The sequence below is a fragment of the Ochotona curzoniae genome, unplaced genomic scaffold (genome assembly GCF_017591425.1).
Source record: "Ochotona curzoniae isolate NIBS_2020 unplaced genomic scaffold, NIBS_Ocur_1.0 contig_3520, whole genome shotgun sequence".
NCBI lineage: Eukaryota > Metazoa > Chordata > Mammalia > Lagomorpha > Ochotonidae > Ochotona > Ochotona curzoniae.
In genome coordinates, this window is record NW_024465894.1 from 12,765,238 (window position 1) to 12,791,902 (window position 26,665).

A 26,665-nucleotide genomic window follows, 5' to 3' on the forward strand; every position below is an offset into this window, starting at 1 on the left:
GTGCTCTCGGGGCCTGGATACGGGGGCCAGGCTGGGCAAGTAGTGGCGACCTAACCTGGGGGGTCGCGACACCCTGCTTGGCACAAGCCCCGTGCTTTGCAGCCATCCATCTCGGCGCTTCTCCGTCTAGGCGAGGCTGGCTCTCCGGACCCACGTGGGAGCTGTGGGCGGGTGACACACTTCATTCAGCCAGCATGGTGGCAGCGGCAACAGCAGCCCCACAGTGCGGAGCTGGCTTTTAGGGGCTTCTCCAGTAGAGGCCACCAGTCAAGCAGCTAATGGGCAGAAAACTCATCTGCCGCTGTTTTTTAGGAACAGTCCTGAACCCAGTGTCGTGACTCAGCCTGTTAAGTTCCAGCAACCTACCAAACTGCAAGTGCGCATGCTTAAGCCCTGGGCAGTCCTGCTCTTCTGGCTCCTTCATGCCAGTGTCCTCTCCTTTTGACTGGCGGGTTTCCCTCAGCGGCTGTCTCCCGGCTCCCCCGTGTGCTTGTGTGTATTGGGGTTGTTAGCTGTATGAGTGCCACGTTTTGTTTATGCAGTCATTGACTCTCTGGGAGCTGCTGCATCTACTGTTTGTTCTGAACAAAGCTGCAGGAGCATGAGTGTATAAATAGGCTTCTGGGCTGGCCTTCAGTCCTCTGACTGGATGCCGAGGTGAACTGCTGGGTCCGATTGTCATTTAAAATGTTTTTTTAGGAACAGCCATACTGTTTTCTGTGGTGTCTCTACCTTCTTAGCATCCCATCCGCAGAGCACAGGGGTTGTGACACTTGACACTGTAGTTTTCTAAGAGCCCATCCTACAGGGTAAGAAGTGGTGTTTCCTGATGGTTTGACAACTACCTAAATGATAAGTTTTGAATATTTTTTCATATGCTCATTACCATTTACATATGGCAGAAATGTCATATTAAAGGCTTTGCCCACTTTTAAGTCTGGCTGTTGTTGAGTTGTAGCTCCCCATTCTGGATAGCAAATTTATCTCCCAGAGTGGGTCTGGCTTTATGGCCTCCATCTGTGACATCAGCATACCAAATGGGTCCAGGCTGTTCCATTTCTGATCCAGTTCACAAGTCCTTGGCCCCTGCACCCTTATGGGAGTCCCAGAAGAAGCTCCTAGCTCTCGCCCTTGACCTGGGCCAAACCAAACTGTTGTGGCTATTTAGGGAGTGAACCAGCAGATAGCTCTGTCTTTCGCTCCCTCTCTAGAACTCTACCTTTCTAATAAAATAAATCTTTGAAAAAGAAGGACAGGGTCCAGTGCCATGGCCTTGAGGCTAAAGTCCTCACCTTGCACGTGCCGGGATCCCATATGGTCGCCAATTCTAATCCTGGCAGTTTCATTTCCCATGCAGCTCCCTGCTTGTGGCCTGGGAAAGCATCGAGGACGGCCCAAAGTGGGAGATCTGGAAAAAGCTCCGGGCTTCTGGCTTTGGATCAGTGCAGCACTGGCTACTTGGGGAGTGAACCATCAGACGGAAGATATTTCTCTGTCTCTCCTCCTCTCCTCTCTGTGTATCTGACTTTGTAATAAAAATAAATAAATTTTTTTTTTTTTTTAAAAAAAAGGACAGACAGAAAGATCTTCCATCTGCTGGAACACTTCCCAAAAGGTTGCAACAGGGCTGGGCCAGGTGGAAACCAGGAGCTTCTTCTGGGTGTCCCACCTGGGTGGCAGGGCTCAGCTACTTGGGCATTGTGCCATTTAAAATTAGCAGAAGAAAGTCGGATCACACATGAAGCAGCCAGAACACAGTCTGGCATTCCTATGAGATGCCAGCATCACAGGTTGCAGCTTTTCATACTAAAACACAAATCGGCCCCTAAAGAAGTCTATGGACCTGGTGCAATGGCTCAATAGCTAAAGTCCTTGTCTTGTACATGCTGGGATCCCAGTTGGGTGCCAGTTTGTGTCCTGGATGCTCTACTTCCCATTCAGCTCCCTACTTGTGCCCTAGGAAAGCAGATGAGGATGGCCCAAAGCCTTGGGACTCTGCTGCTCCTGCCTGGGAGACCCAGAAGAAGTGCCTGGCTTTGGATCGGCTCAGCTCTGGACTTTGAGGCCACTTGGGGAGTGAATCATCGCACGGAAGATCTTCTCTGTCTCCCCTCCTCTCTGCATATCTGACTTGGCAATAAAAATAAATAAATTTTTAAAAAAATCAAACACATACATTATCTTTGAGCCACAGATTACTTCTATTTTTTTTTTTTAAGATTTATTTTTATTGGAAAGGTGCATATACAGAGGAGAGACAGAGAGGAAGATCTTCTGTCCGATGATTCACTCCCCAAGTGACCGCAACGGCTGCTGCTGCACGGATCTGAAGCCAGGATACAGAACCTCTTCCGGGTCTCCCACTCAGGTGCAGGGTCCCAAGGTCCTGGGCCATCCTCAACTGCTTTCCCAGGCTACAAGCAGGGAGCTGCATGGGAAACAGGGCTGCCAGGATTAGAACCAGCGCCCATATGGGATCCTGGTGCATGCAAGGCAAGTACTTTAACCACTATGCTATTGCACCAGGCCCACAGATTACTTCTTAAAAAGGGGGAGGGAGAAATATAGAGACAAGTGTTTGTAACATAGAAGGTTAAGCTGTTGCTGCAATGCCAGCATCCTATATGGGCGCTGGCTTGTGTGTCCTGGCTCTTGCACCTCTGACCCAGCTCTCTGTTAATGGCTTGGAAAAGCAGCACGGGATGGCTCAGGTGCTTGGAGGAGAGCTAGATAAAGCTGGCTGCAAGCTGCTACCTGGCCCAACATTGGCTGTTGTGTCCATTTGGGGAATGAGCCAGATGAAGTATATCACTCTTTGCTTTTTGTAAAGAAATCTTTTTAAAATGGCACAAGTTCTTTGTCATATTTATAATATGAATTTGAAGATTTATTTCAAAGATAGAAAGAGGGAGAAACTGAAAGTGAGATCCTCTATCTGCTGGTTGGTCAAATGACCAAAACAGCCAGGGCAGGACCAGGGGAAAAGGGACCCCCCCACATGGGTAGGTAGCAACCCCGATGCTCGGGTCGTCACCCTTTGTTCCCGGGTGCATGAGCAGGGACTTAGCCTGGAAGCACGGAGGAGGGCAGAAGTTGGCACTTAGCCACAGGATGCTGGAATTCCAGGTGTCGGCTTCACCTGCTGTGCCCCAGGGCTGCCCCCATTGTGAGGGTCCAGTTTTGTGACATTCCCTGTTCTTCAGGGGCTAAGGGGAGTAGCAGGTTATGGCTGGGATGTCCCTGGATCCCGCAGTGTGGCCCTAAGGGATACAGCAAGTTAGCCACTCAGAAGGCACCCGAGACCTGTGCATGTCCTCCTAGAGGTCCAGGAGCACCCACTGTCAGGGCAAGCCAGGGTGCAAGTGCTCGCCTACAGGAGACTTGGGGATCTGCTGTGTTCCTTCTTTTTGAAGGTGGGGTAGGCTGACTGAACCCCATGGAATCCTGGTTAAGGTAAACACTGGGCGGTCAGAGATGGAAAGGAAGTTGAGAACGAGTCTGATTGGGAAGTGGAAGACACACACATACTTGGAAGCAGGACAGATGTCATCACTGCCGGAGTGAACCCATATTCTGCCTGAGGGTGGGCCTTGCCTCCTGGCTGCTGGCACAGGGGAGGAGGAGGAACCTACACCATGAGGATAAAGTGTCTTGGGAGCTTTGTGCCCTGGATGTTGTGTTTTCTAGCGTGTTAGGAGCTCTCACTGGGCGTGGGACACTTTGCTAAATGTTTTCCTCTAACCCTGGCTGCAGCTTTCACCACTCACCTCTTTTACCTTTTGTTTCAGGTGTCCGTGGGCGTTGGTTCTAGACTCCAGATGGCCAGTATCCAGAGAGGCATACATCTTTTCCTCAGATCAGACGGTATGGTAGACTTCCCCGCTGCATTCTCAGGTCATGATCAAGTCAGGAAGCCTCCCCAGGACCCGAGGGGAAGCCACCTGGGGAAAGCCCCTCTTCTCACCTTGATTACTAGAAGGGTGCTGCTCTTTCTCAAGTTTCTTGAGAGGGGTGTGTGTGTGTGCATTGCCTCCTGCATCAGACAGGTGACTAGGTGACCAGGTGCCCAGGGCCAGGGCATCAAACCGCCCTCTGGTGTCAGTGAAGAGGGGAGATCCCTGGACGTGTGTGTGGGGGGATGGGGTAGGAGGACTGGGAATGTGCATTTCTGCAAGCTGCCCTGAGGAACTTCCTTCTCTGGGGAACTAGTCCTGATCCTGCCACTTGAAAGCCATGGGGTGGGGGATGTTTATGAATTATGTTGTCCCCTGTTCTGCACTGATAGTGAGCTGGGAGCCAGACAGTAACACACGGACGCTCCTACCCTGTCTGGTGTGGTGCCATCCCTGCTGGGCAAGGCCTCACCCTCCATAGCTCAGGCACTAACACTGGTACTTTGAGTGCTTGTTCATGCTGGGCCTGTCAGTTCAAGTTTCCAGCAGAAAAGTTTTGGTTTCAGTTCAGGCCTAAGAGGACATTTCTCCTTAGCAGGCTGTGCCCTCCTGAGGCCAAGGTCCAGATGCCAGAGGCGCAGGCCAGAGGCTGTCAGCCCATCAGAACCCTGCCCCAGTGGGGGATAGAGGCCTGCATAGACATGGAGAAGCCAGCATGGTCATCAGGAACCTCTTGTGCCTAGGCAACCCTGGCTGACAGGCCTGGCAGGTACCACTTGCTGCTGGCGGGGTGGGAGGGGCACAATGCCCTTCACTAGTTCCCGAGGGGCCTGGGCAGGCGGCAGTGACCTTGGAGCTAACCAAGCATGCATACCCTGGCCCTACTCTTAGGCTGGCTGGGTGAGTGTAGGCGATGCCGCTGCAGTCTCTGCTCAGCTTCTTCACCTGGGGTCTGTGTTCATGGCTAGGAGCTAAGGAAGGTCCCATGCACATGGTGGAGCTCACCCTTTACCACCAGTACAAGATCCTGGTTGACAGCACTTTGGCCTCAGCTCAACTTGGGTGGAAAGGGCACTTTCTTAGCACACTGGGAGTGCATCTCTGGGCAGCACCTACTTCAGACATGCCCGCTGTACCTGCCTCACTCTGCCTTGGGCAGGCTGCCTGCTGTGGTCATGCTACGGCTTCACTAAGGAGGCAGAGGATGAAGCTGCTGGTCCTCCCAGGATCATGGCCTCAGCACATGGCAACCCCAAAAAGCCACTCTTGGTTCCAGGAACGACTATAGTTGGTGGGCTATGGGATGGGGGTGGGAAAGCCAACACCCACCGCCTCTCAACGGGGCAGCCTGGGTATACTGAGCCTGGAGCCACTGGGTGTCAATCAAGAGCCCCGTTTCTGTTTTACAAAAACAAAACGACTTTATTTGACAGAAGACAAAACCAAAGTTATTTACAGTAGTTCTTTGCTCAAATAATTCAACCCGGCACCTGTGCTGTTCCTCCAGGTTCATCTTGCAACCAAACCCAAACAGGGGCTACCCCAGACTGACACCCCATTTCACGCAAGGGGGGAGCCAACCAGAATTCAGCAGCATGGCTCCCGCACCCCTTGCCCTGCCACTGTTTAGGACGCCCTTTGCAGTCACCAAGCATGGGACCCCCTCTGGCTGGGGCGTAAGAGGCTGAGCCAACAGCAGCTCCAGTGACCAGAGAGCAGCTGCTCTCTCTCTCCAAGACTCCATCTCTGGGGCAGAGGGGGGAGAGGTCAGGAAGAGGCAAGGCAGAGAGCACAAACCCTTCTCCTTGTCACCCATTCTATGCGAGCAGTAGAGAGGAGCCAGGCCACTTGGGGTGGGGGCTGGGGTGAGGATTGACCCAAACAAGGACAGAACAGGTTCTGCGGCCACCATCCTAGCTGGGCCCATCCCCATCCATCAATGCCCCGGAACCTGCTGAGGTCCCCTCTGAGCCTGACCAGGGAATGTCAGGGGATGACAGGCTGGGCCTCCTGATCTATATTTTGGCCCAGGAATAGCATTTGGAACAAAAACATTTTGGCTAATAACCTAGGTTAGTGTTTGTTAGGATACACTGGGATGGAAGACAGGGTTGGCTGCCACCGAATGCTAACAGCAACAGCCAGCAGAGAAAATGGAGTGTGAGGCCAGCAGACCGGGAAGGCTGTGGCAGGGGCCCCCAGACACCACTTTAAAGAAAGGTGCAGTCGACCCAGCAGGCTGGACACCACTGCCTCTCGGTGCATTCCAGTAAGTTCCCATTACCACCAAGGAGGCTGGACTGCCGCAGTCGGCCACTAGGTGGCTCCCTTCTCTCCACATAGGGAATGCTGGGGTTTCCCTTCTGGCCTCACTAACCCAAGCTCCTGGAGGAATTCAAAACTCAGGCTGCAGGGTGGGGGAAGCATTCAAGAATAAAGAAGGAGAAACATTACAGAGAGAAAAAAACAACTTGCTGCTTTAGTCTAAGCTTACTTTCCCACCCCTGCCCCCAAATTACAGGGAAAAAAAAAAAAAACCACCAAACACAGAATACCAAATGCCTCTCTGGTTCTATTCCACTTCTGTGTCCTGTGCCTGGCAGGTGTAGTCCACTGTGGTTGACTCCCTGGGTGGCTCCACCCCACTTGTGCCTGGTGCAGAATAGCAGGCACCCTGAACACCTTCTCTGCCTTCTTTTTGGTAAACCGAAAGCCTTGGGAACTTCAACCACCACAGAAACTAAGCTGGCCCTGTACATGGAAAGCCCTCTTCCTGGGAGGGTGTCCCCCAACCCAGACACTTTCAGTCCTCAAGCCTTGGCTAACTATTCCCGTAAGGCAAACCACAGTAAAAAGGGAAGAGAAACAGTTTGGCGAAGAACTTGACATTCAACTGGAGTCGGTTCTGTTCCATCTGCTGGTTTCCTCTCCTGCTCACTTTGTCAATGTGGCTGGTCCACACTGGGCTCACAGAAGCAGCACAGCGCAGGGGCCGCTGGGATCCAGCCCAGGCCCACCTGGGGCAGGTGCCTGGAGCCGGTGCCAGGAAGCCAGGTTCAACAAAGGAGTCCCAGGGGCTCTCTGGAGCAGCAGCAGCAGCACCAGGCCTGTCTCTACCTCCAGGTCTCACCTTGGAGAGGAGGCCCAGAGAAAAGGCCCTGCCCCAGGGCAGTGATGCCACCTGGCACCTTCCCCCGGAGACCTCTGGACAGAGGAAGACAGTTGTGACGTTTGGCAGTGACCCGGAGAAGACCCTCTGAATGGAAGGGAAGCAAACAGAAGCCCACTGTGGCAGCCTCGTGCCTCGGGCGCCCCTGCAGGTGTCTACTTGGGGTGTTCAGAGACCAGCGGCCGTGGGCTGTGCAGCAGTGGAGGGGCTGGGTGCTGCTGCTTCTGGAGCTCCATCTCTGCCGCCCTCTGCAGCGCCACCTCCACCAGCAGCTGGAAGCTGCTGAAGTCCTCCTTGTCCTGCTCCGGGGGCGTGGGCGGTGGAGTGTTGAACAGTCCGCCCGTGGGGCTGCTAGCTTCGGCCCTGGTCAGCAGAGTGAGCGTGCTGTTGGGGGTCACCAGGGGCTTGGCGGGCTCCAGCTCCCCCTGTGGGAAGGGGGCTGCTGGCTTCTCCCCCTGGCCTGAGTGGAGAGGCATGGAGCAAACAGACAGGGAGAGCACGTTGGCGGGGGCTGGCACGGACACGGCCAGTACAGATGGGCTGCCACCGCGTGGGAGGGCCACTTCGGCAGCCTTCCCTCCGCGGCGTGAGATGGTGAACTGATTGGGGTCTTTGCCATCCTTTCGAAGCATGTCCGGGAGAAGCCGCCGCCGCGCATTGATGAACCAGTTACATATCTGGAATGCGTAAAAGGACAGCGGTCACTCCACCAAAACCAGGCACCACACACAGGCTGGCTGTGCATTCCCAGCTACAGGGACACAGAGCTGACTACACAGGCCAGGTGCAAAAGTAGTTCTAAGTAAGAACTTGCACAGACAGAAAATTCCAACTACGTCAGCCCAGGAAGGACTCTGACTCTGCCCTCACAGCGAGGCCTGGAGGAGAGGTTTAGGTGGGAGGCAGTGGCAGGAGGAGCCATGAGAAAGGCCTTAGAGGGACCACAAACAACCTCTTGGGGTTAGGATTTGGCTTTTTGGCAGGCAAAGGAGGGACCTGTTATGACAACAGTCTGGGAGCAGGCAGACGGTCAGGCTGCATTCACAGGAGGCGAGATGTAATGAAGCAGAGAAGCTGATGCTGTAGGGACCACCCCTGGTGGATGCAGGGCTGGGGTTAAGCTGGCATTTGGGGCATCCACATCTCACATGGGAGTGCCTGCTTTGAGGCCCAGCTTTTCTGCCTCTGATCCAGCTTCCTGTTAAGCCAGAGAGATGCTGGGAGGTAGCAGGTGGTGGCTGGTGGCTCAGTCCCTGCCACCTAAGTGGACACCCAGATGGGCTCTGGCCTGGCCCCAGCCTTGTGTGCTGCAGGCATTTGGGAAGACCCTTCCCTTTGCTTTGCCTTTCACATAAGCAAAATCTGTATTGTATGAGAGCAGTAATAGGACTAGCTGCCTCCAACTGAAGGTATAGACAACCAACATCCCAAAGTCATTTTCCTAACTGCAGCCGAGAAAGCCACTGTTACCTGGATCCCCATCCTGCCCTGGATGCTTAGACCAACTTTTCAGGCTCTTCACATGAGGCCTGAGATGCATTAATTCACATTATATTAATTCACATGCATTAATTTACTTGTAAAAGATTTATATCCATAACTGGATGGGTCAGGCTGAAACCAGGAGCCAAGAATTACATCCTGGTCTCCCATATGGGCAGCAGGGGGCCAAAGAACTTGAGCCATCCCATTCTGTCCCCAGTTTGTCCTTGAGCACGAAAGCTGGACCTGAGCCAGGACTTAGCCCCAGACAGGTCAATGCTGCCCCAGGTCCTGCCCCAAACTTGCAGCCCTGAGTTCTCTAATAGTTCCTAGCTTCACAGCTTTCCAATCTAGCCTACTCCTCATTGGTTATCTGTCTTTTTAATATTTTTATTTAAAAGGCAGAGCCACAAAAGAAAGGACACACACACACATACGCATCAATCTTCCATCTGGTAGTCCAATCCCCAAAGTTTCATAACAGCCTGGGCTAGGGCAGGCTGAAGACAGGAGCTGGAAGCCTTCCTTGGGTCTCCCAAGTGGTTATAGGGGTCCAAGAACTAGAGCCACCCTCCACTGCCTTCCCAAGCTATTAGCAGGGGGTGGGATCGGAAGTGGAGCAGCTGGGACATGAACTGGTGCTCATATGGGATATCAGTGCCACAGGCAGGAGCTTAACTTGTGACTGGCCCCTTGTCAGTCTCTTTCTAAAATGCCAACAGCTGTCACTCCTTTTCTAGGAAACGGTCGTCTGTCTTTTAATACCTGTTGGCTGGTGGCTACACTCTAGGACAGGAGAGGCCATGGAAACCATTCCTGGTCAATGCCCAGCTGGCTCGTGGGACCCGCATGGCTCTGCTGGTTCCTTAACAGTTGTGCACCTTCTGTATGCCCCTTTGCTCCTCTCCACGGAAGGAGGGCCAACTCTGAGCAGCAGCAGGGTCAGTCTAACAGATCAGATGGGACCAAACAGAGGACATGGATCTCAAACCCACTGCAGTCTGCCTAGGGCTGATGTGGGTTAGGCACAGTCAGTCTTTCTGTTCATGTGACAATGTGTGACACCAGGACAGCTAAGTGCTCAAGAAACATGGGGACCCTGTTTCCGAACACCTCAAGGCAACAGGCCCCAACTGCCGCAGCACCCCTTTTCCTCTGTTCGCCACTAATGGCCTCAGCCCAGTCCTCTGGCAGTCCACCCAGACACGGCTTATGTGGGCAAACACTACTTCCCAAGCCCTTCTCCCTCCAACCCTCCCCCTGAGGGATCAGCATAAGTAAAAGGCTGTCTGCTCCCTTCGTCAGCACTCAGAAGCCAGAGAGGGGTGGGCATGTGGCCTGCTGGATGACACCCTCATCCCACAGAGGGGATTCTGGGCTCAGCTCCCCGGGGGTCTGCAGGGATGGCCCTACCTAGTAATTGGCATTGTCATCTTGTTTTGTTTTTAAAGATGTATTTATTGTTATCGGAAAGGCAGATCAGATTTACAGAGAGAAAAAGATCTTCTACCCGCTGGGTTCACACTCCCCAAGTGGCCACAGTGACCAGAGATGACCTGATTGGAGAAGTCAGGAGCAAGGAACTTCTTCTGGGTCTCGCATATGGGTGCAGGGTCCTAAGGCTTTGGGCCATCCTCTACTTTCCCAGGTCACAGGAGGAGAGAGCTGGTTGGAAAGTGGAGCAGCCAGGGCACGAACTAGCACCCATTTGGGATCCTAGGACTTGCAAGGTCAAGATTTAGCGACTGAGCCATTGCACAGGGGCTGTAATGGGGCCCCAGCTTAGGCCCAGCCCTGACCATTACAGGTCTTGGGGGCAGTGTGGGGGTGTCCCGGTAGATGGGGGCACTCCCTCTGCTCCCTCACTACAGCTTTTAGTGTTTTCAGTTCATGCTGCAGGTGGGGCTGCAGCTTCATTTGGGATCTGGAAACTGTCCCTGTGACACTGCCACACAAGATGCTGTTCAGTGATGATGACACTGGCCCACGGTTCAGGAGGGAGCCCTGAGATGCTGGTGTAGAGAACCTGGCTTTTCCCCACTGCCCATTAGACACCAGTGGTTAAGCGGAAGATAGTGCACTCCAATCTCTGCGCTGACTGGAGGCCCTGAAGGAACTCAGGTGATCCCATGGGTTCAGACATTGAGGCAGGACGTGGAGCTGTCTGCTAGCTGTCTCACTCATGTGCTTGTGTGGCAGTTAAAAACTCCTGAACCTGACACCATGACAAGGAACTGTGAGAAAGTTTGGGACATGATGCACCATCTCCCCTCACATTCCAGGCCTAGAATTGGATTTCACTCTTTTAAATCAACTTAGTAGAAACACAAGGGAAGCAGGGACAGATAAGACTTTGTGAGAACCTTTTTCTGATGGGTCAGGTTGAAACCTGACTGACAGCAGTGGCCAAGGGAGTCTGTGGGCTCACTTGTGAAGTTGCAGGAAGGGAACGCTGAGGCCAGCAGCCTGTCTACAAACGTCTCTTTGGCGACACTGGGGGCTTCCTTGGGGCAGACCTGCAACTCGTCTCCCTGAGAACCTCTGATGCCCCTGAGGTGCCCCTAACGTTCCCCAGAGACCCTCCGAGGCTGGCAAAGGGAAGACTACTGGGCACTGAGTCATCAGAATTCACCCTCGGGGCTGATGCCCTGAAGACTGCAGGCAGGCCTCTAAGGCTTGAGCATTGTTTGATCTGTTTATGGTTTTGAATAAAGCTAATTTAGAATTTTCTTAAAAAAGGCTTACTTTTATTTCATTGAAAAGCATGGTGACAGAAAGGATCTTCCGTCTCCTGGTTCACTCCATATATGGACAAAACAGCCAGGGCTGGCTGGGATGAAGCCAGACGCCCACACCTCCATCCAGGGATCCTGAGTTGAGTGGCAGGGACCCAAGTCTTAGGCCATTTTCACTGCCTGTCCAGGAGCATCAGCAGAGAGCTGGGTTGGAGATGGAGCAGCAGGGACCCAAAATGGCCCATATACAGGATGCCAGCCTCATAGGCGACGGTCTAATGTGTTGTACAATGCTGCCCCGCCCCCAAAAAACATTTTAAAAGAAACAGGAGGGGCAGGAGCTGGGTAGAGCAGGCAAAGTTGGCACCTGGGATGTATACATCAACAGTGGTGTGCAAGGTTGAGTACTCGTTACCTGGTTTCTAATTCAGCTCCCCACTAACATGCCTGGGAGGTAGCAGATGGTACAAGTGCCAGAGTTCCTGCTGCCCACATGGAAGACCTGGATGGAGCTCATAGATATCAGACTGTAGGTCCCTGGTTATTGAAGCCACTTGGGGAGGGGGTCAGCTGAAGATCTCTTCCTATCACCCTGCCTCGCAAATAAATAAAGGAATAAATCTTTTGAAAATGAAATACAGGGGCTGGTTTGTTGGTTCAAATCAGCTAATCCTCCACCTCCGAGTGCTGACATCTCATATGGGTCCCGGTTTGTATCCCAGCTGCTCCACTTCCCGTCCAAGTCCCTGCTCATGGCCTTTGAAAGCAGCAGAGGATGGTCTAACACCTAAGGATCCTGCACCTGCGTGGGAGACCTGAAGAGGCTCCTGACTTCCAGTTTTGGATTGGCTCAACTTTGGCCATTTTAACCACTTGGGGAGTGAGCCAGTGGATGGAAGATCTGAAGATTTTTTTTCTGTAAATCTGACTTTCCAGTAAAAATAAATAAACCTTATAAAATACAATCACCTGCCCAAGTAGGGACCAGGGCATGGGTATGGCAGAGCCACTACCAGGAGCCAGGGCTGAGGACAATCTGCTGGTGGCTGCTGCTTGCTGGGCCCTGGAGTCACAGGAGTTCCTCCTGACAGCTCACTAGCCTTCTGGGTGTACCCGCTGCCCTGGGCATAAGGAGCACATTGGAGGCTCGGCGGCAGGACTGGGGATGCCTGGGAGAGTGGGCAGCCTTCTAAGGGTCCTCCCCACCATGGCCAATTAGGGCCTCTCACCTCCTGTCACTTTCCCTTCCCAGGTGGACAGCCAACTGTGGCTGTGGATCGTTCACTCAGCCTCCAGGGCCCACCATCCACCCAGCCAGGAGCCTGGACCTGAACACACACGTGACCAATGTCCGTCTGTGCTAAGAGGGGGAGCAGGTGGCATTTCAGAGAGACTTCTATGGGGAAAAGGTTGTAACGGCTGAGACTTCAAGGTCAAGAACTAGCCAGCCTGGAGGAAGGCTAAGAAAGAAATGTTCTACAAAGAGGAAGAGCAAATGCCATGGCCTGTAGGCAGGACAGGGTCTGCTTAAGAAATGGCAGAAATAAATAAATAAATCTTTTAAAAAAGGAAGGGGAAAAAAAGAAACATGACAGAAAGGGGATAGCAGATACTGAGCTCCAAAGCAGGCAGGGCACTGGCCCGGCCCAGCCTTGGCCACTGTGGCCGTCTGAGGAGTGAACCAGCGGATGGAGGCTGTCTTCCCTCAAACTCTTTCTCTGTTACTCTGCCTTCCAAATAAAGGAAATCTTTAAATAACAAAACAAACAAACAGGCAAGGCTAATCCTGGGAGGCCCACTAGCGGCTTGACTGAACTGGCGCATGCTAGATCCTGCAGAGTGCCAGCTGTCCCGCCCCTGCGGCTGGCGTGGGCAACTATGTGGGCTGCAGCCATGCCATGCCTGGCATTCCTTGAACGTCCGCTACACAGCTCAGAGGTCCTGGCCTTTGACACTGGTTTCTGTTCCTGGTCATCTGAGGTGTCTTGCTTGGCCCATCTCTCAGCAAGCGTTTGGTACTGTCTTCCATGGACTCCAGCCTCATCTTGCCCCTCCCCGTGTCTATTTGCAGCCCCTCCACAGGGAAGCAGCAGGCATTAGCACTCACTAGTTGAGCAGGGGAGCCCCCAAGAGGGGCAGGGCTGAACAGCCATCAAAAAGGTGGCGGGGAGACAAACTCACCAGCACCCCGATAGCAGGGTCTCCTCACCTGTGCTGTTACCTGTATGCCCCCAACAAGCAGGGACTGAGCAGCTACCAAACTAACGAAGAGACTAAATAAAGTGCCCTATGAAGCCATGCCACCTGGGTCCCAGCACAGCTCTCTAGGCCCAGCACTATGCTTTGGCAAGGACCTAGCTAAAGAGGGATTCCCAAGAGTTCAAAAGAAACAACGGACTCTTCAAAAAATGAACCCCAACAAAGGTCTCCCGGCCTCAGGATGCTGGCCCAATGGCGAACACCACAATACCAGATATATCGCACCATGTGCGACTCAAATCTTCTGGTACCACTCTCATTGCCCAGCAGCCCAGGATCCAAGAGATGGGGTTTGAGAGGTACCCACTGAGGAATCAGTTGCCCTCAGCAGAGCCTTACAGGGGTCCCATGACATGGCCCCAGGCACTGAAACCAACACAGAATCAATAAGCCCTGAGGGTGCACGCCTCCCCATCTCCGCCCCCCCCCCCACCCAGGGTGTGTGTGTGTGTGTAGGGGGTTGTATACTTAGAGCACAGAGACTGGAGACAGCAACCACAGGGAGGGAGCTGTGGTCTCTGAGTCCCCCCCTCATACCTCCTCTCTGGGCTCCTGTTGAGAACAAGGGAACAGCCCCTCCACACTCCCCTGGAAGCTGGCAGGCTGTTTTGTCTTCTCCACCCATACAAATGCAGAGGCCAGGCGGAGGTGGGTGGCAGTTGTGGGGGCAGTTCTGTCCAGCCCGTGCCTGCTGCGCCCTCAAGGTCCCAGGAGGTGATAGGGCCGCTGGAGAAGTTGCTGTCTCAGTGCTTCATGTATCAGTGGCTGAGTGAGGGCAAGGGAGGAACCCTGTGACCGGGGGCAAGGAGGGTATGGGGAAGCGAGGAAGGGTGGCTGCGGAGGGACAGGAAGCCTCAGCCCCCAGCCCTGGGTGAAGGCTGGCTACAGCCCAGGCACCACCAAGGTCCTGGGAGTGACTTCAAGAAACCTTTCATTCCCTGGAAAGCTCTCTAGTCAGATGTGAGGAGTGGAGTCGGGAACCGAGGGGCTTCAGATGCTTTGGCCACTGGCTGAACTGCCCTTGCTGGTTGAGCCAGAAAACTTCACTAGATCAAAAACATCCACCATGGAGCTGAGGGCAGTAGCTCAAAAGCTAATCCTATGCCCTGCGGCAACAGCATCCCATAATGGGTGCAGCCGCTTCAGTTTCCATCCAGCTCCCTGCTTGTGGCCTGGGAAAGCATTAGAGGACAGCCCAAAGCCTTGGGACCCTGCACCCATGTGGGAGATCCACAAGTTCCTGGCTCCTGGCTTCCGTCGGCTCAGCTCCGGTCACTGTGGCCACTTGGAGAGTGAATCAGTGGATGAAAGGCCTCTCTATCTCTCCTGCTAGTCTACCTTTCCAATAAAAATAAATATTTTTTTTCTAAACAGACTCCACCTTAAATATATATATGCGTGCATATGTGTGTGTGTGTGTGTGTGTGTGTGTGTGTGTGTGTAGTTGATCAGTTAGTTAGTTGAAAGGCAGAGTTACAGCTGGAAGAAAGAGATCTTCCATTCACTGGTTCACTCCTAAACTCGGACACCGGAGGACAATGACTAAGAGGCTTGTTTCCAGCTTGCCGGCAGCACTGGGCTTGGCTTGGCTTGTAGCCCCAACCAAGGGTGGGGAAGAGTGCTCCAAAGCCTCCCAGGTGGCTCCAAAGGAGTCTGGAAAGCACCCAAGGGGTACAACCTCCAGCTCCACCCAACCCCCGCCCCGCCCACACAACCAGTAAAATCCTTCACAGAAGGCTTTTAATGTTTTTCTAACCCTGCCTCCCAAGTGTAAGCTCCAGCACACCACTTAGTTAAATCATTTAGCTAACTGACTTATAGACTTGCTAATAAGACACTTCCCGCAGGCAAGTTACTGGAGACAATCAAAAGAGATGACCCAGGCAGAGATAAGGAGACAAAGTGGAGACTAGTGCAAGCCTGGTAAAGGCACTGCAGTATTTGCTATAGTTGCTCACTTTCTGGTCAATATCTGAAAATCCCTTTAGAAATTAGGTACTAAGAGCTGGTGCTGTGGTTCAACTGGCTAATCCACTGCCTGCTGGTGCAGGCAACCTATGTGGACACCGGTTTGTGTTTGAACTGCTCCACTTCCTACCCAGATCCATGCCTGTGGCCTGGGAAAACAGTGGAGGATAGTCCAAAGCCTTGGGAACCACAGAGGAAGCACCTGGCTTTGGATCAGCTCAACCCCTGCCATTATGGACATTTTGGGAGTGAATCAGCAGATGGAAGATCTTTCTCTAAATCTGACTTTCCAATAAAAATAAATAAATCTAAAAAAATTACATACAAGAAAAGAGAAGATGCATGAGGAGCCACACTAAGCCCCTTACTTCGGAGCCAGATCCTGGCTGTTAAGCCCTGGGTCTGAGGCCCCTGCAATAACAATCCCAGGTCCCTGCTTCCAACTGTGGTACCCCAGGGGCAGCTAGTCCTGGGGCTGGGGACACTGACCGTTAGGTCGAAGTTGCCTGTGGCCCAGGGATGAGACTGGAGACATGAGAGGAGGGGCTTAAGAAAATGACAAGTTACCAGGCAGTGCCAACTTGGTCTGCTGTGGGCAAGCCACACTGGAGCAATCTCACAGGTGTGTGCCTTGTCTGCACACTTTGGTGACTGACTACCCTCACTGAGGATGCCCTGACAGGCTCATGCATGATGGTCACTTGTAGTCTCCCTTAGACTCGGCTTAGCAGGGTCCTTGAGATCTGGGGACCCTCCTTGCCCTGGAATTCTCCTGGTGGGAGCTGTGGCTGTGCTGCCGCCCTGTTTGTGTGCAGATCCCAAGGGGGGTTTTGCCACTGGAGCCCCTGTTCTCAGGGGACGCAGGCACACAGGAGGGCCCTGTTTAGTGGGTTTTAGAGTTGGGCAGAAGCTTGTGATGCTGGCATCCTTGCTGGAGTGGTAGGCGCTAGGTCCAGCAGCTCTACTTTCATCCAGTTCCCTGCTAATGGGCCAGAGAAGGAGCAAAAGATGGCCCATGTGCTTGAATTCTGCTGCTCATGTGCCTGGCTTTGGCCTGGTCCAGCCTGGCTGTTGGGAGCAGCTGGGGAATGAACCAGAGGAGAGAAGATCTCTTTCTCTGTCACTCTGCCTTTCCAGTAAGTGAGTAAATCTTACCCCAAGAGCAGGCGCAGTAGGACTAGTACTTCCTACAAAAGCAACTGCAACAGTGGCCTGACCAGCATTTTGACCAGGACAACAGGGAGCTTCTGGGAGTGTACACTTTACCTTAAGGACTGTGGAGTGCCTGACAGGAGATCTGCGTTTTGGGGTTCAAAAGGATGAACTCAAGGAGCAAGGCAGCAGACCATTTGCATGTACAGTTCTACATGCTGCAGGTTCAAGGCCACTTCCACCTGCCCTGCTGGGTCTCTGTTGCCCTCTGTCCCAGCAGCCATCACTTCTGTAAACAAAACAGGCTGAGTCTGGCCAGCTACTCCACGAGGGTGTCCCTGTGGCATGGAGCTAGGTGTTAGAGTGCCCTGAGGGAGATGGTCCTTATGGCCACACCCCAGTCAGGATGAAATTTATGAACCAGGTGGTGAGATGAGGAGACCTGAAACAGAAGGGCCCTTGGGAACCCCACACAAACAGCCCAGAGAAACCCTCAGCCTGCCCCCTTCACCAGAGCAGTCAGGGCTCAGAGGGAAGACTGCAGTGCTGTGGCCTAGGAAGGCCTGTCCAGGGAGCAGGTCAAGTGACCCAAGTTCCCAGGTGAAGAACTGTCTCTTCAGAGGAGTTGCTGGGCCCCGGGGAGCCATGCTGCCAAGACTGGGGCTGGGGGATACAGAGGTGGGTGCACAGAACCAACAGGTAAGGAGCCATGGAAGGACAGATGTTGGGGGAGGGCTGGGTGGATATGTCTCCAGGGCAGGAGAGACAAACTAGACGGGGTTGGGGAGGGGGGAGCATCCTGCCTAAGCACAGTGCCCACAGAGCAGCCCCTGCAGCCAACAGCCCTGCACTGGCACAAAGGGGTGGCACTGGCTCCAGGTTCCCATGTAAAGGTGTTTACAATGCACATCAAGTTCTCCCAATAATGTCACCAGGCAGGGAGGAATGAATCCTTGTCTCCCAGTCTGGAAATGACCACACGGCCCCCAGATGTCAGGGAGCAGAAGCAGGATTTGAACCAATCCCCCGACTTCCACCCTTCCCTTGAGCAAAATCCCGACCCATTTTTTAACCATACTGCAGGTTATCTGCTGACCCCCTTCCAGACACTGCTCTGGGGCTGGGGAGCAGGGAGCCAAATCCCAGAACTCAATGTCCCCTGGGGATCCTCTCCCAGCCTCGAGACACCTCAGAGAGAGAGGAGAGGTCCAGCACAGGTCCCATGGGAGTTGGGGGTGGACCTGGGTCTGCGTCCAGCCACCAGCCACGCGTGCACGTACCTGCAGCACAGAGAGGTTGGTCTGTCCCGAGAGACTCAGCTTCTCCTGCTCCGAGGGGTAGGCGTTGTAGCGGTGCAAATACAGCCAGTCCCGCAGGATCTTCACCGACTCCTTGGGCAGGTTGCCCCGGCGCTTCCTTTTGCCAGCCAGGGAGAGGAGGCCCTCATCCTCACCCAGGTCGCTGTCTGACATGGTGCCTGAGGGCTAGGCTGGACCTCAGCTGATCTGCAACAAATACCACAGAAAAGGGACATCACTAAAGGCTACTGCTGCCCTTGGACCCATTTCTCCTCAAGCCACCCCGAGGGAGAGAGCAGTGATGCCACATTGGAGGGGCGCATCCAAAGCCCGCCTTCCAGGAAATGGGGATGAGGAATGTCAGCCACTGCTCGTTCACTGTGGTCCAAGTTTTCTCAGCCCCCGCATCTCCGCGATTTTACTTAATCCTGACCATCGCCCAGCATGCAAGAAGTGACCGCTATCGCCAAGTGAAGATACAGAGGCGAGGAAATCAGTCCCTTCTACCTCAGCAGGTCAAGATGGCGCAACCTGGCCACCTCACTGCTATGAGTTGCCCATGTCCACATGAGACCTCACACACACGTGTGTGCATCTCTGCCATTCAGCAACCCACAGGCAGAAAACACTCCCAGGGTCAAAACTGCAGCCCAGCCTGTGACCTGGTGTAGTACTGGGCCCCAGGGAGGAGGTCAAAGCCCTGCCACTGACCACCACTTGGCTGAACCTCAAGCGCATTACACCAAACGAAATTAGCGGGCCCCCAACAGGCCCGAGCCATGTGATTCCCTGTGAGACACAGCAGGTGAGAAACACAGGGCTGCAGATGGAAAGCTCACCATCATTGGGCAGGACACAGAAGCACGCCAGGCCTCCTTTTTAGAGGACATTAATTTTCATTTCATCTGTAATGCAGAGAAAACCATCTACGTGCTAGTTCACTTCCCAGAGTCAGCCAACAGTCCAGGCAGGACCAGCGGACAAGGACCCAAGTCCTTGGGCCACTACCTCCTGCATCCCTCCCAGGGCATCCCTTAGCAGGGAGCTGCCATCAACGGAGCTAAGACTCAACCTACACAGGTGCCCCAAGTGGTACCTAGACCATGGCACCCAATGTTCTCAACGGGAAGTTTAAAACGTTTAAACGGGAAGTTTAAAACGTCCTTCAGTGATGGCGATGGAGCAGTGAATCCGCAGAGAACCAACAAAGTGTACACTTGAATGTCTGCTGTGAGTCACACAAAGAAGGATATCAATAGTCAAGTGGTCCCCCAACCCTGCCCTGGTCTGTCACAGTTCCCAGGTCCTCGCAGTACTGCAGACCACTGCCTGCAGGTGGCAAGCAGTATACTCTGCATGAAGTCCCCACTCCGAAACGTTTAATCTGGTCCTTCTCTGCCTGCTCAACCCACCCTTCACCTGTGAGACCCTGGATCAGCATCCTTCCTTCTCTGGGCCTGAAACCTCCCTCCCTCACCCTACTTCACCTGTCCAACCCTTGCATACTTTCATCCCTAGATAACCTAACTCGGATGCTCAAGGGCCACACTAGCCTCTTGTTCACAAATGCAAAAGTCTAAAACACAAGAATTCTGGGCCAGGCCAAGGCCAGGATCTCAATGCTCCTCCCTCCTCAGCCTGTAACAGCTCCCGCAGTCAGTTGAGCCAACAGACCCTGGCATCTCCCAGCTTTTGCTTCCTGGACTTGGGCCGGAGCCCAGGCCTTCAGGCCAGCCAGGCCAGGCTTTCGAGGGAAGGGTCCCCACTCCTGGCCAGGCCACCTGGAGGCCAGGACTGCCCTGGAGAGCGATGGCACTCGGCAGGGCACCACCAACACACTGCTCCAGGAGGTCACATCTCCCCGGGCTTTGGGCTCAGGGATGCTGCCCTGGCAAGACTGCCAAGTTTACTCAAGGTTATCTGGCTAGATTCCACCCTGGCTGCTAGCCAAGCGTCTGCCTGCAAGAGACTTTCCACGGGTAGGCCTGCGGACCACCCTTCCTCAGTCTACACCAGCCCACTTCCCTCATGCAGACCCCACACTGGTTCCCAGATGTGCCAAGCCAGGCTGAGATGCTCGACTGTGACACCCTGCTCCCACTCAGCGCCCAAGTTCCACGTTTCTCGCTGCATGCGTCCAGTCACACACACAACTTACAGGCCCCCTGCGCTCACATCAACTGCGAACTAGCCAGTGCCCACCCACGTCCTCTCGGATGGGGGACAGGGGGACAGTCCAAAGATGTCATTCCGAGAGCCACTTGTTCCCAGTCTGTGACAACACCCCCTGGACACAAGGCCTCCTGCAGCCTCCTACACAACCCCACGCCGCCACCTGCAGCCACTCCAGCAGGAACTTGCTGACAACTCCCCCACCTCGGGCCCGCACTCCCGTTCGCATTCCCTGCAGTTCACACAAAGCGCGCAACCTCCCCGGCCGCCCTGCTGGAGCTGTGGAGCACATGGCTGCGGGCACAGCGAGGACGCAGCAGCACTCGGGGTGCCCTCACTCCCCGCACCCCATTCTGCGGCCAGACTCGGCACTGCGGCTTCCCCAACAGAGCCGCGATAACCGTGGGAGCGAAGAGTTCTGGAAGAAAGAAAAACTCACGTGTCCCTCTCCTGGGCAGGAAAAAAGTTTTGGTTCCCACCCCCTTCCCGGCCACTCGCTCGGAGCTGCTGACTCTTGGGGGCGCGGGGGCCCGGTGGAGCGTGCGCGCTGGGCTTTGTGCTGGAGAACTCGGCTCGGAGGGGGAGGGGGAGGGGGCTGGGCTCCCACCTCCGCGCCGCCCCCCCTCCAGCCCAGCGCCCAGACTCCATGTTGGCCGCCCCCTGCCCCCTGGGACGGCCAGCTTCCCTCTTCCCCACCACCCATCGCGGGAGCTCGGCTCACCCTCCTCGGCCTTCTCGCCGCTCCCAGCGCGCACAAACTTTCTCCGGGTCGCTGGGCCCCACGCGCCCCGCTTCCTTGGCCCGCCCGGGAGTGACAGATGCCTCGGAGACAGACTTTCCTTTGTTCCAAAAGGAAAGGGGAACTCGCGCGGGCTCCCCAGCCCTCCCCGCTCGGGGCCCTGCCCGCTGCCCCCACCCCCAGCTGTCACTCTCGGCGGCCCCCTCCCCCGACGCGGACACTGAGGGGGGGGTTGGGGGGGTGGCAGGCCGGCGGTTAGCAACGTGCACTTTTGAAACCAAACAAACCCGCCCCCCGCGCGCTCACTCAGGTCCGGGGCAAGGGCGGCCTCCTCCCAGGGTGGGATCCCGGCGAGCCAGGCGCCTACCTCCTCCCCCCTCCCGGGGGGGAGGACCCCCACCCCCCACCCGAACCGGCAGCCACACACGTCCCTCCCTCCCAACCCCCCCTACTCCCGCCGCGCTCCCGCACCCTCAGCCGCACGCGCCGGACGCCGCCCCCTCCCCCGCCCGGCCGAGTCGAGAAAAACTTTCCAAGTTATCCTCGAGACCCCCCGCCCCCGCGCGCCCCCCTAGCGCCCCGCACTGGCTCTCGCGAGCGGGGCCGGCGGTCTCGGCGGTCTCGGCGTGAGGCGCGGGGCGTCCTTCGGCCGGGGTGGGGGGCCGCCGGGGGGAGCGCGCCGCGTACCTGCCGGGCCTGACACCCGGCCCTGACAGCTCGCGGCTGGAAAGCACCTCGCGGCCTGACGTCAGATCCCCTCTCCTCCCCCACCCGCCCGGCCGCCCGCTGGGAGAAAACAAACTTCGTGCGGAGCGCGGCCCGCGACGCCCACCCCCGCGGGGCGGGCCGCCGGCGCCGAGGGGCTTCGCCCCGCCCCGCGCGCCCGGAGGGGGCGGGGCCTTCGGGCACCTTCTTCCTGCGCCCACCCACCCCCACCTCAGGAATGCCACATGGCCTCCGAGGGGGAGCGGTGGGACCTGCGCTCGCCGTCGTCCGCCCCGGGGGCAGGAAGTGGCCTGTCCCTCCTCCTGGAGAGCGTTTCCGGAGCGCCTACTCTGTGCTCTCCGTCGGCGCGCGGGGGTCCCCGGGGGGGTGGGCCACCTCCTCGTCAGCGGGTCCCCGCGGCAGCGAGGGGAAACTGAGGCCGGGCCCCCCGAGGGCCGACGACGCCGGTTCTTGCGCTCGAGGGGAGCCGGAGCGTGGAGGGAGGGGAGGGAAGAGACCCGGGGTGTGAGGGAGACCGCCTGGGACGCGGCGCCGCCACTCTGCCCTCGGGCCCGGCCCTCAGGGGGCCGCCTCAGGTGAAAAGCCTGGAGCTGGCGTTTCTGGCGCCTTCGGTGCTGGGGTCAGGCTGCAGTGTGTGATGGGTTGGTTGTAGAGGGGTTTGGCTAGCGGGTGTCGCATCGGTCAGCCGTGTCCCTCAGCCCAGGTCCACGGGATGGCCTGCCCTGGAGGCAGCCGCTCGGGTGTCCTGGCAGCTCCCTACCACTCCCAACTCCCGGAGACAGCCCTGCGTCCCCTTCCCACCCTCTGACACGCCACTGCCCGCGCATGGCCACCCCGCAGCAGCTCAGCACACCCCTTTGGCGTCTCCGGGCCCAGTTATCTAAGACCCTTGAGTGTGGAACTAACAGCTTGGAGAACAGCTTTTGGTCCTAATTCCAATTTGGCATAGTCCGCCCTCACAGCTCAAGCCAATCAGGATGCTTGTTAAGTGACGATTAAGGACGCCTGGGTTCCCTATGGACGCCAGGCTGACTGCTCTGCAGGAAAAAGCTTAAGCCCCATTTTACGGTTGGAGAAAACGGGGAGGCCGAGGTTGGCCACCTCTGCTGCTGGGTCCTGGAGAGTCTCAGGTAAGAAATTGGACCCTGATCATGCGGGTCACGGAGTGTGTGGCAAGGAAGGACCTTCGGAGGGATACCTGGTGGGGTGCTGGGAGCTGGGCCTCCCTCGCTGGCAGTGGGCTTCAACTCAGCACCTGTGCGGGAGACTGTCTTTCCTTCCTGGGGACCTGGCTCAGAGCCCAGGAATACAGCGCCCCAATTCTGCCTGTAGCAGCTCCCAGGTGTAACTAGGCAAAGACAGAGCAATGAAGTGGGGGTTCGGAGCTGGGCTTTTCCTGGGGCCCCTCTCCAGACTTCCGGGGGTTGTCAGCGGTAGCCAGTGGGGTGGAGGTCTCTCCCAGCAGATAGCCAGGTGAGACCCAGTAGCCAAAGTTGGGGGGGAGGGGGAAATGAACGTATGAGCCTCGCTGACTTGAGTGGTCCGCCAAGACGGTAACTCCACTTCCAGGATTCTGTCTGGAGAAGTGGCTGCACAACGAACTTGATCCAGACCAGCGTTGGCTGCCTTGGTCCACTCGAAAACCACAAGCAAGTCAGTGGCCCTGTCCAGCAGGTGCAGGGCCCTGGGCCCGGTCGCTGCCATGATTGGGTGAGTGTGCTTGCACAGGGGGACAGCCACAGTGTGAATGCCAGTGGCCGTTGGGTGCGGGGAGAACATTCATGGGAGAATTTTTTTTAACAAGTGTTTTGTGGTAGTTTTTCTCTGATGCAGTTGAATGCATACTCAAGGCAACTTCAGATAGGTAGTTTTGGCAGGAAATCCTCCCCACCTCGTCCACTGCGCACTGTAGACAGGACTGGTTAATGAACCTGGGGTCTGACACCTGGGCTGACCTGGAGGCAGGGGAGGGGCGGCATGGCACAGCCGGGACCATCTGAGTGAACCTCCCCCGCCATGGACACACCTTTCTGGTGGAAAACCAAAAACCATGACTCTTGGGGGACTCCCCTGCCCCCGTGCGTCCTGTGTAAGTTTGTAGTGTGCTTGGTAAACATAGGCTTGAATGAATGTCCTTTAGACCTGCTTCAGTGTAAACAGGCAAAACGCCTGTCTGTGCGCTTTCCATCACTTAGCCCAGCTGAGCCGCGACTGCATTCCACTGAGGCAGGGGGCTGGCAAGGCAGGGGGCTGGAAGCTGCTGGGGCTGACCAGATGGGAGGCCCTGAGGGTGGAGGGGAAGCTTTAGGAGTCCCAGTTTTTTGTTTCTTTTTTCTTTTCCTTTCTCCCTCTCTCTCTCCCTCCTTCCTTTCTCTCTTCCTCTCTTTCTTTTTTCTTTCTTTCCTCTCTTTCTTTCTTTCTCTCTTTCTCTTATTACTTGAAAAGATTTACAGAGAGAAGGAGAGACAAAGATATTCTTTCCGCTGGTTCACTTCCCCAAGTGCCCACAATGGCTAGAGCTGAGCTGATCCGGAGCCAGGAGTTTCTTCCAAGTCTTCTAGGCGGGCACAGGGTCCCAAGGTTTTGAGTTGTCTTCTAAGGCTTTCCCAGACCACAAATAGGAAACTGGATGGAAAGTGAAGCAGCCAGGACATGAACTGGTGCCCATATGGGTTCCCTGCATGTGCAAGGCAAGGACTTTAGCCACTAGGCTGCCATGCTGGGCCCAGGATTCCCAGTTTGGAGTTGCAGGCAGGTTCTGAGTCAGGGGTTAGGGGGATCAGGGGTCAGCATGAACTGGTGTCGAGGTAGCCAGTTGTGGATGTTGGAGGCCAAGTGGAAAGGGACCTGCCCCAAGGTCCAGGCAGGCACCCAATGTCTCTCCCGTGGGGCTGTGTTTTTACCTGGTGTGGGTTTCTACCTGGCCAGTGGCTCCCTTAGGTCTCCTGATCTCTGAGGGGTAGCTGCAGTGAGCCGTCCTTCTCCCAGGTGTTGAGTGTATACTCATTTTAGCCAGTTTTTAGTAACCACGTTGCCTCGTGTGTGGGGCCTTCCCTCTGTTGAGTCCTCAGGACAGCACTTGGGAGGGAGGTCAGGGAGTGGCACCTGGGGTGTGTGGAGACCAGCCTTCACAGTTCAGGTGAAAGTCTCCAACCACTTTGAAGTTGTTTCCTGCCTGTGGGGACATGGAGGAGGTTGGACTTCCCAGGTGCGCTGGCAGCGAGCTAAATCAGAAGCGGAGCAACTGGGGCTGTAAGTGATGCCCTGATGTGGAATATGGCATTGAAATGGACGACTTAATCCACTGTACCGTGATGCTGGCTTCTGTGACTTAAATTTTTGTTTCATCTTTGCTGGTGAGGTGCGTTGTGGTGTTACCTAGAAGTGATTTATGTCTTTCAGAATGTTACCTGAAAGTTGCTTAAATCTTCGTCAGTCAGTTTTGTTTTAAGATTTGTTCATTTTTATTGGAAAGGCAGATGTATAGCAAGCAGGAAAGACAAAGAGGAAGATCTGTCCAATGGTTTACTCCCCAAGCAGCTGCAAAAGGTGGAACTGAGCCAATCTGAAGCCAGGAGCTCTTCCGGGTCTCTCACACGGGTGCAAGGTCCCAAAGCTTTGGGCCGTCCTCGACTGCTTTCCCAGGCCACAGGCAGGGAGCTGCATGGGAAGCAGGTTGCCTGGGATTAGAACTGGCGCCCATATGTGCCCATATGGGATCCTGGTGCGTTCAAGGCGAGGACTTTAACAGCTACGCTGTCACAGCAGGCCCTATGAGTCAGTTTTGAGAGGCAGAGATGGGGCAGTGGGGGAACATGAGCACTTGGACAAGTAAATGTGCTCTCATCTGCTGATTTATTTCCCGATTGACCACAGCCAAATGGACGGATGTGCCACAGCCAGGGCTGGACTAGGCCAATGCCGAGAGCCTAGAACGTGATCCAGGTCTCCCGTGCAGGTGACAGGACCTAAAGTCCTTGAACTATCATCTGCTACCTCCCAGAGCTAATATTAGCAGAAGCTGGATTTGAAGTGCAGTGACTAGGCCTTGAGCCAGGCACTCAGATATAGACTGGGTCTCCCACATGGGTGCAGGGTCCCAAGGCTCTGGGGTATCCTATACTGTTAGACCACAATCAGGGAGCTGGATGGGAAGTGGGGCAGCCGGGACATGAACCATAGGGAATCCTGGTGCTTGCAAATGGAGCATTAATTTGCCACTGTGCCAGGCTCTCTACTTTCTTTGACTTTTGTAGGTAACTTTTTGTTAAAAATAAATGGATGAGAATGAGAATGTTTATTAAACAAAGATTTATTCATGTATTTCATTTGAGAAGTAGAAAGATCTTTTCCATCCACTGGGTCACTTCCCAAATGGCTGCAGTGGCCAAGACTGGATCATGCCAAAGCCGGGAGCTGGGACCTCTGGGCTTCCTAGGTGGGTGGCCGGGACCAAAGTACTTGGATGTCATTTGCTGCTTTTCCAGGTGTGCGAACAGGAAGCTGGATTAGAAGCAGGGGAGTGAGGACTTGAACCTGCAGTCTGATACGGGATATGAGTGTTACAAAGAGTGGACTGCCGTGCTACGATGCCAGCTTCTGTAGATAATTTACATAAACAGCACCACACAATCCGTGCCTGTTTGTGACTGGCTTAGCCTATGTGCTTTTGGTTCATTTATTTACAGTGTGTGTTAGAATTTCATTCCTTTCCAGGCTGGAAAGCGTTCACATTGTGGAGATGTCACAGTCTGGCCATTGAATCATCCCTCAGCGGACGCTGGGCTGCCTCCACCTGGGCTGCCCTGAGGACCGAGCCTATGAGTGTCGGGGTGCAGTGTTTGTGTTCCTGCTTTCAGTTCTTTGGGCTCTGTACCCAGAAGGCCTTGCTCCATTGTCTCTCAGCTTTCAGTATTGCAGCTGGAAAGTCCCCAGTCATTCTGGACTTGACCTACTTTTTCTTCTGTAGAAATTTCTAGAGCCACCTGCTCCTCAGTGAACTGATATTTCTTCAGGATTCTAACTTTGGGCTTCTACTGGGAACCCAGGGAGGCTGAGGCCAAGGGGCTCCA

The 26,665-nt window shown here is 55.1% G+C and overlaps 1 protein-coding gene across 2 annotated transcripts; it reads right to left on the bottom strand.

The window, feature by feature from the left end:
• Positions 1 to 5,299: 5,299 nt before the first annotated feature.
• Positions 5,300 to 18,157, bottom strand: TGIF2 (TGFB induced factor homeobox 2). 2 transcript variants are annotated; one of them, XM_040981527.1, is made up of 3 exons: positions 17,939 to 18,157; positions 7,635 to 7,739; positions 5,300 to 7,517 (listed from the first exon to the last, which is right to left on the bottom strand). In XM_040981527.1, the coding sequence occupies exons 1-3, from the start codon at positions 18,128 to 18,130 to the stop codon at positions 7,218 to 7,220; spliced, it is 597 nt and encodes a 198-aa protein (XP_040837461.1). In that variant the 5' UTR covers positions 18,131 to 18,157; the 3' UTR covers positions 5,300 to 7,217. The 2 variants fall into 2 exon arrangements, with proteins under 2 accessions (XP_040837461.1, XP_040837460.1); XM_040981526.1 differs by having other exon boundaries at positions 5,300 to 7,739.
• Between the last annotated feature and the right edge of the window lie 8,508 nt (positions 18,158 to 26,665).

Excerpts from the sequence above, each read along its gene's own strand:
- TGIF2 (XM_040981526.1), bottom strand. The coding sequence starts at position 18,130 with ATGTCAGACAGCGACCTGGGTGAGGATGAGGGCCTCCTCTCCCTGGCT. Across the intron at positions 7,740-17,938 it reads CCAACCTCTCTGTGCTGCAG|ATATGTAACTGGTTCATCAA; the intron begins GTACGTGCACGC and ends TACGCATTCCAG.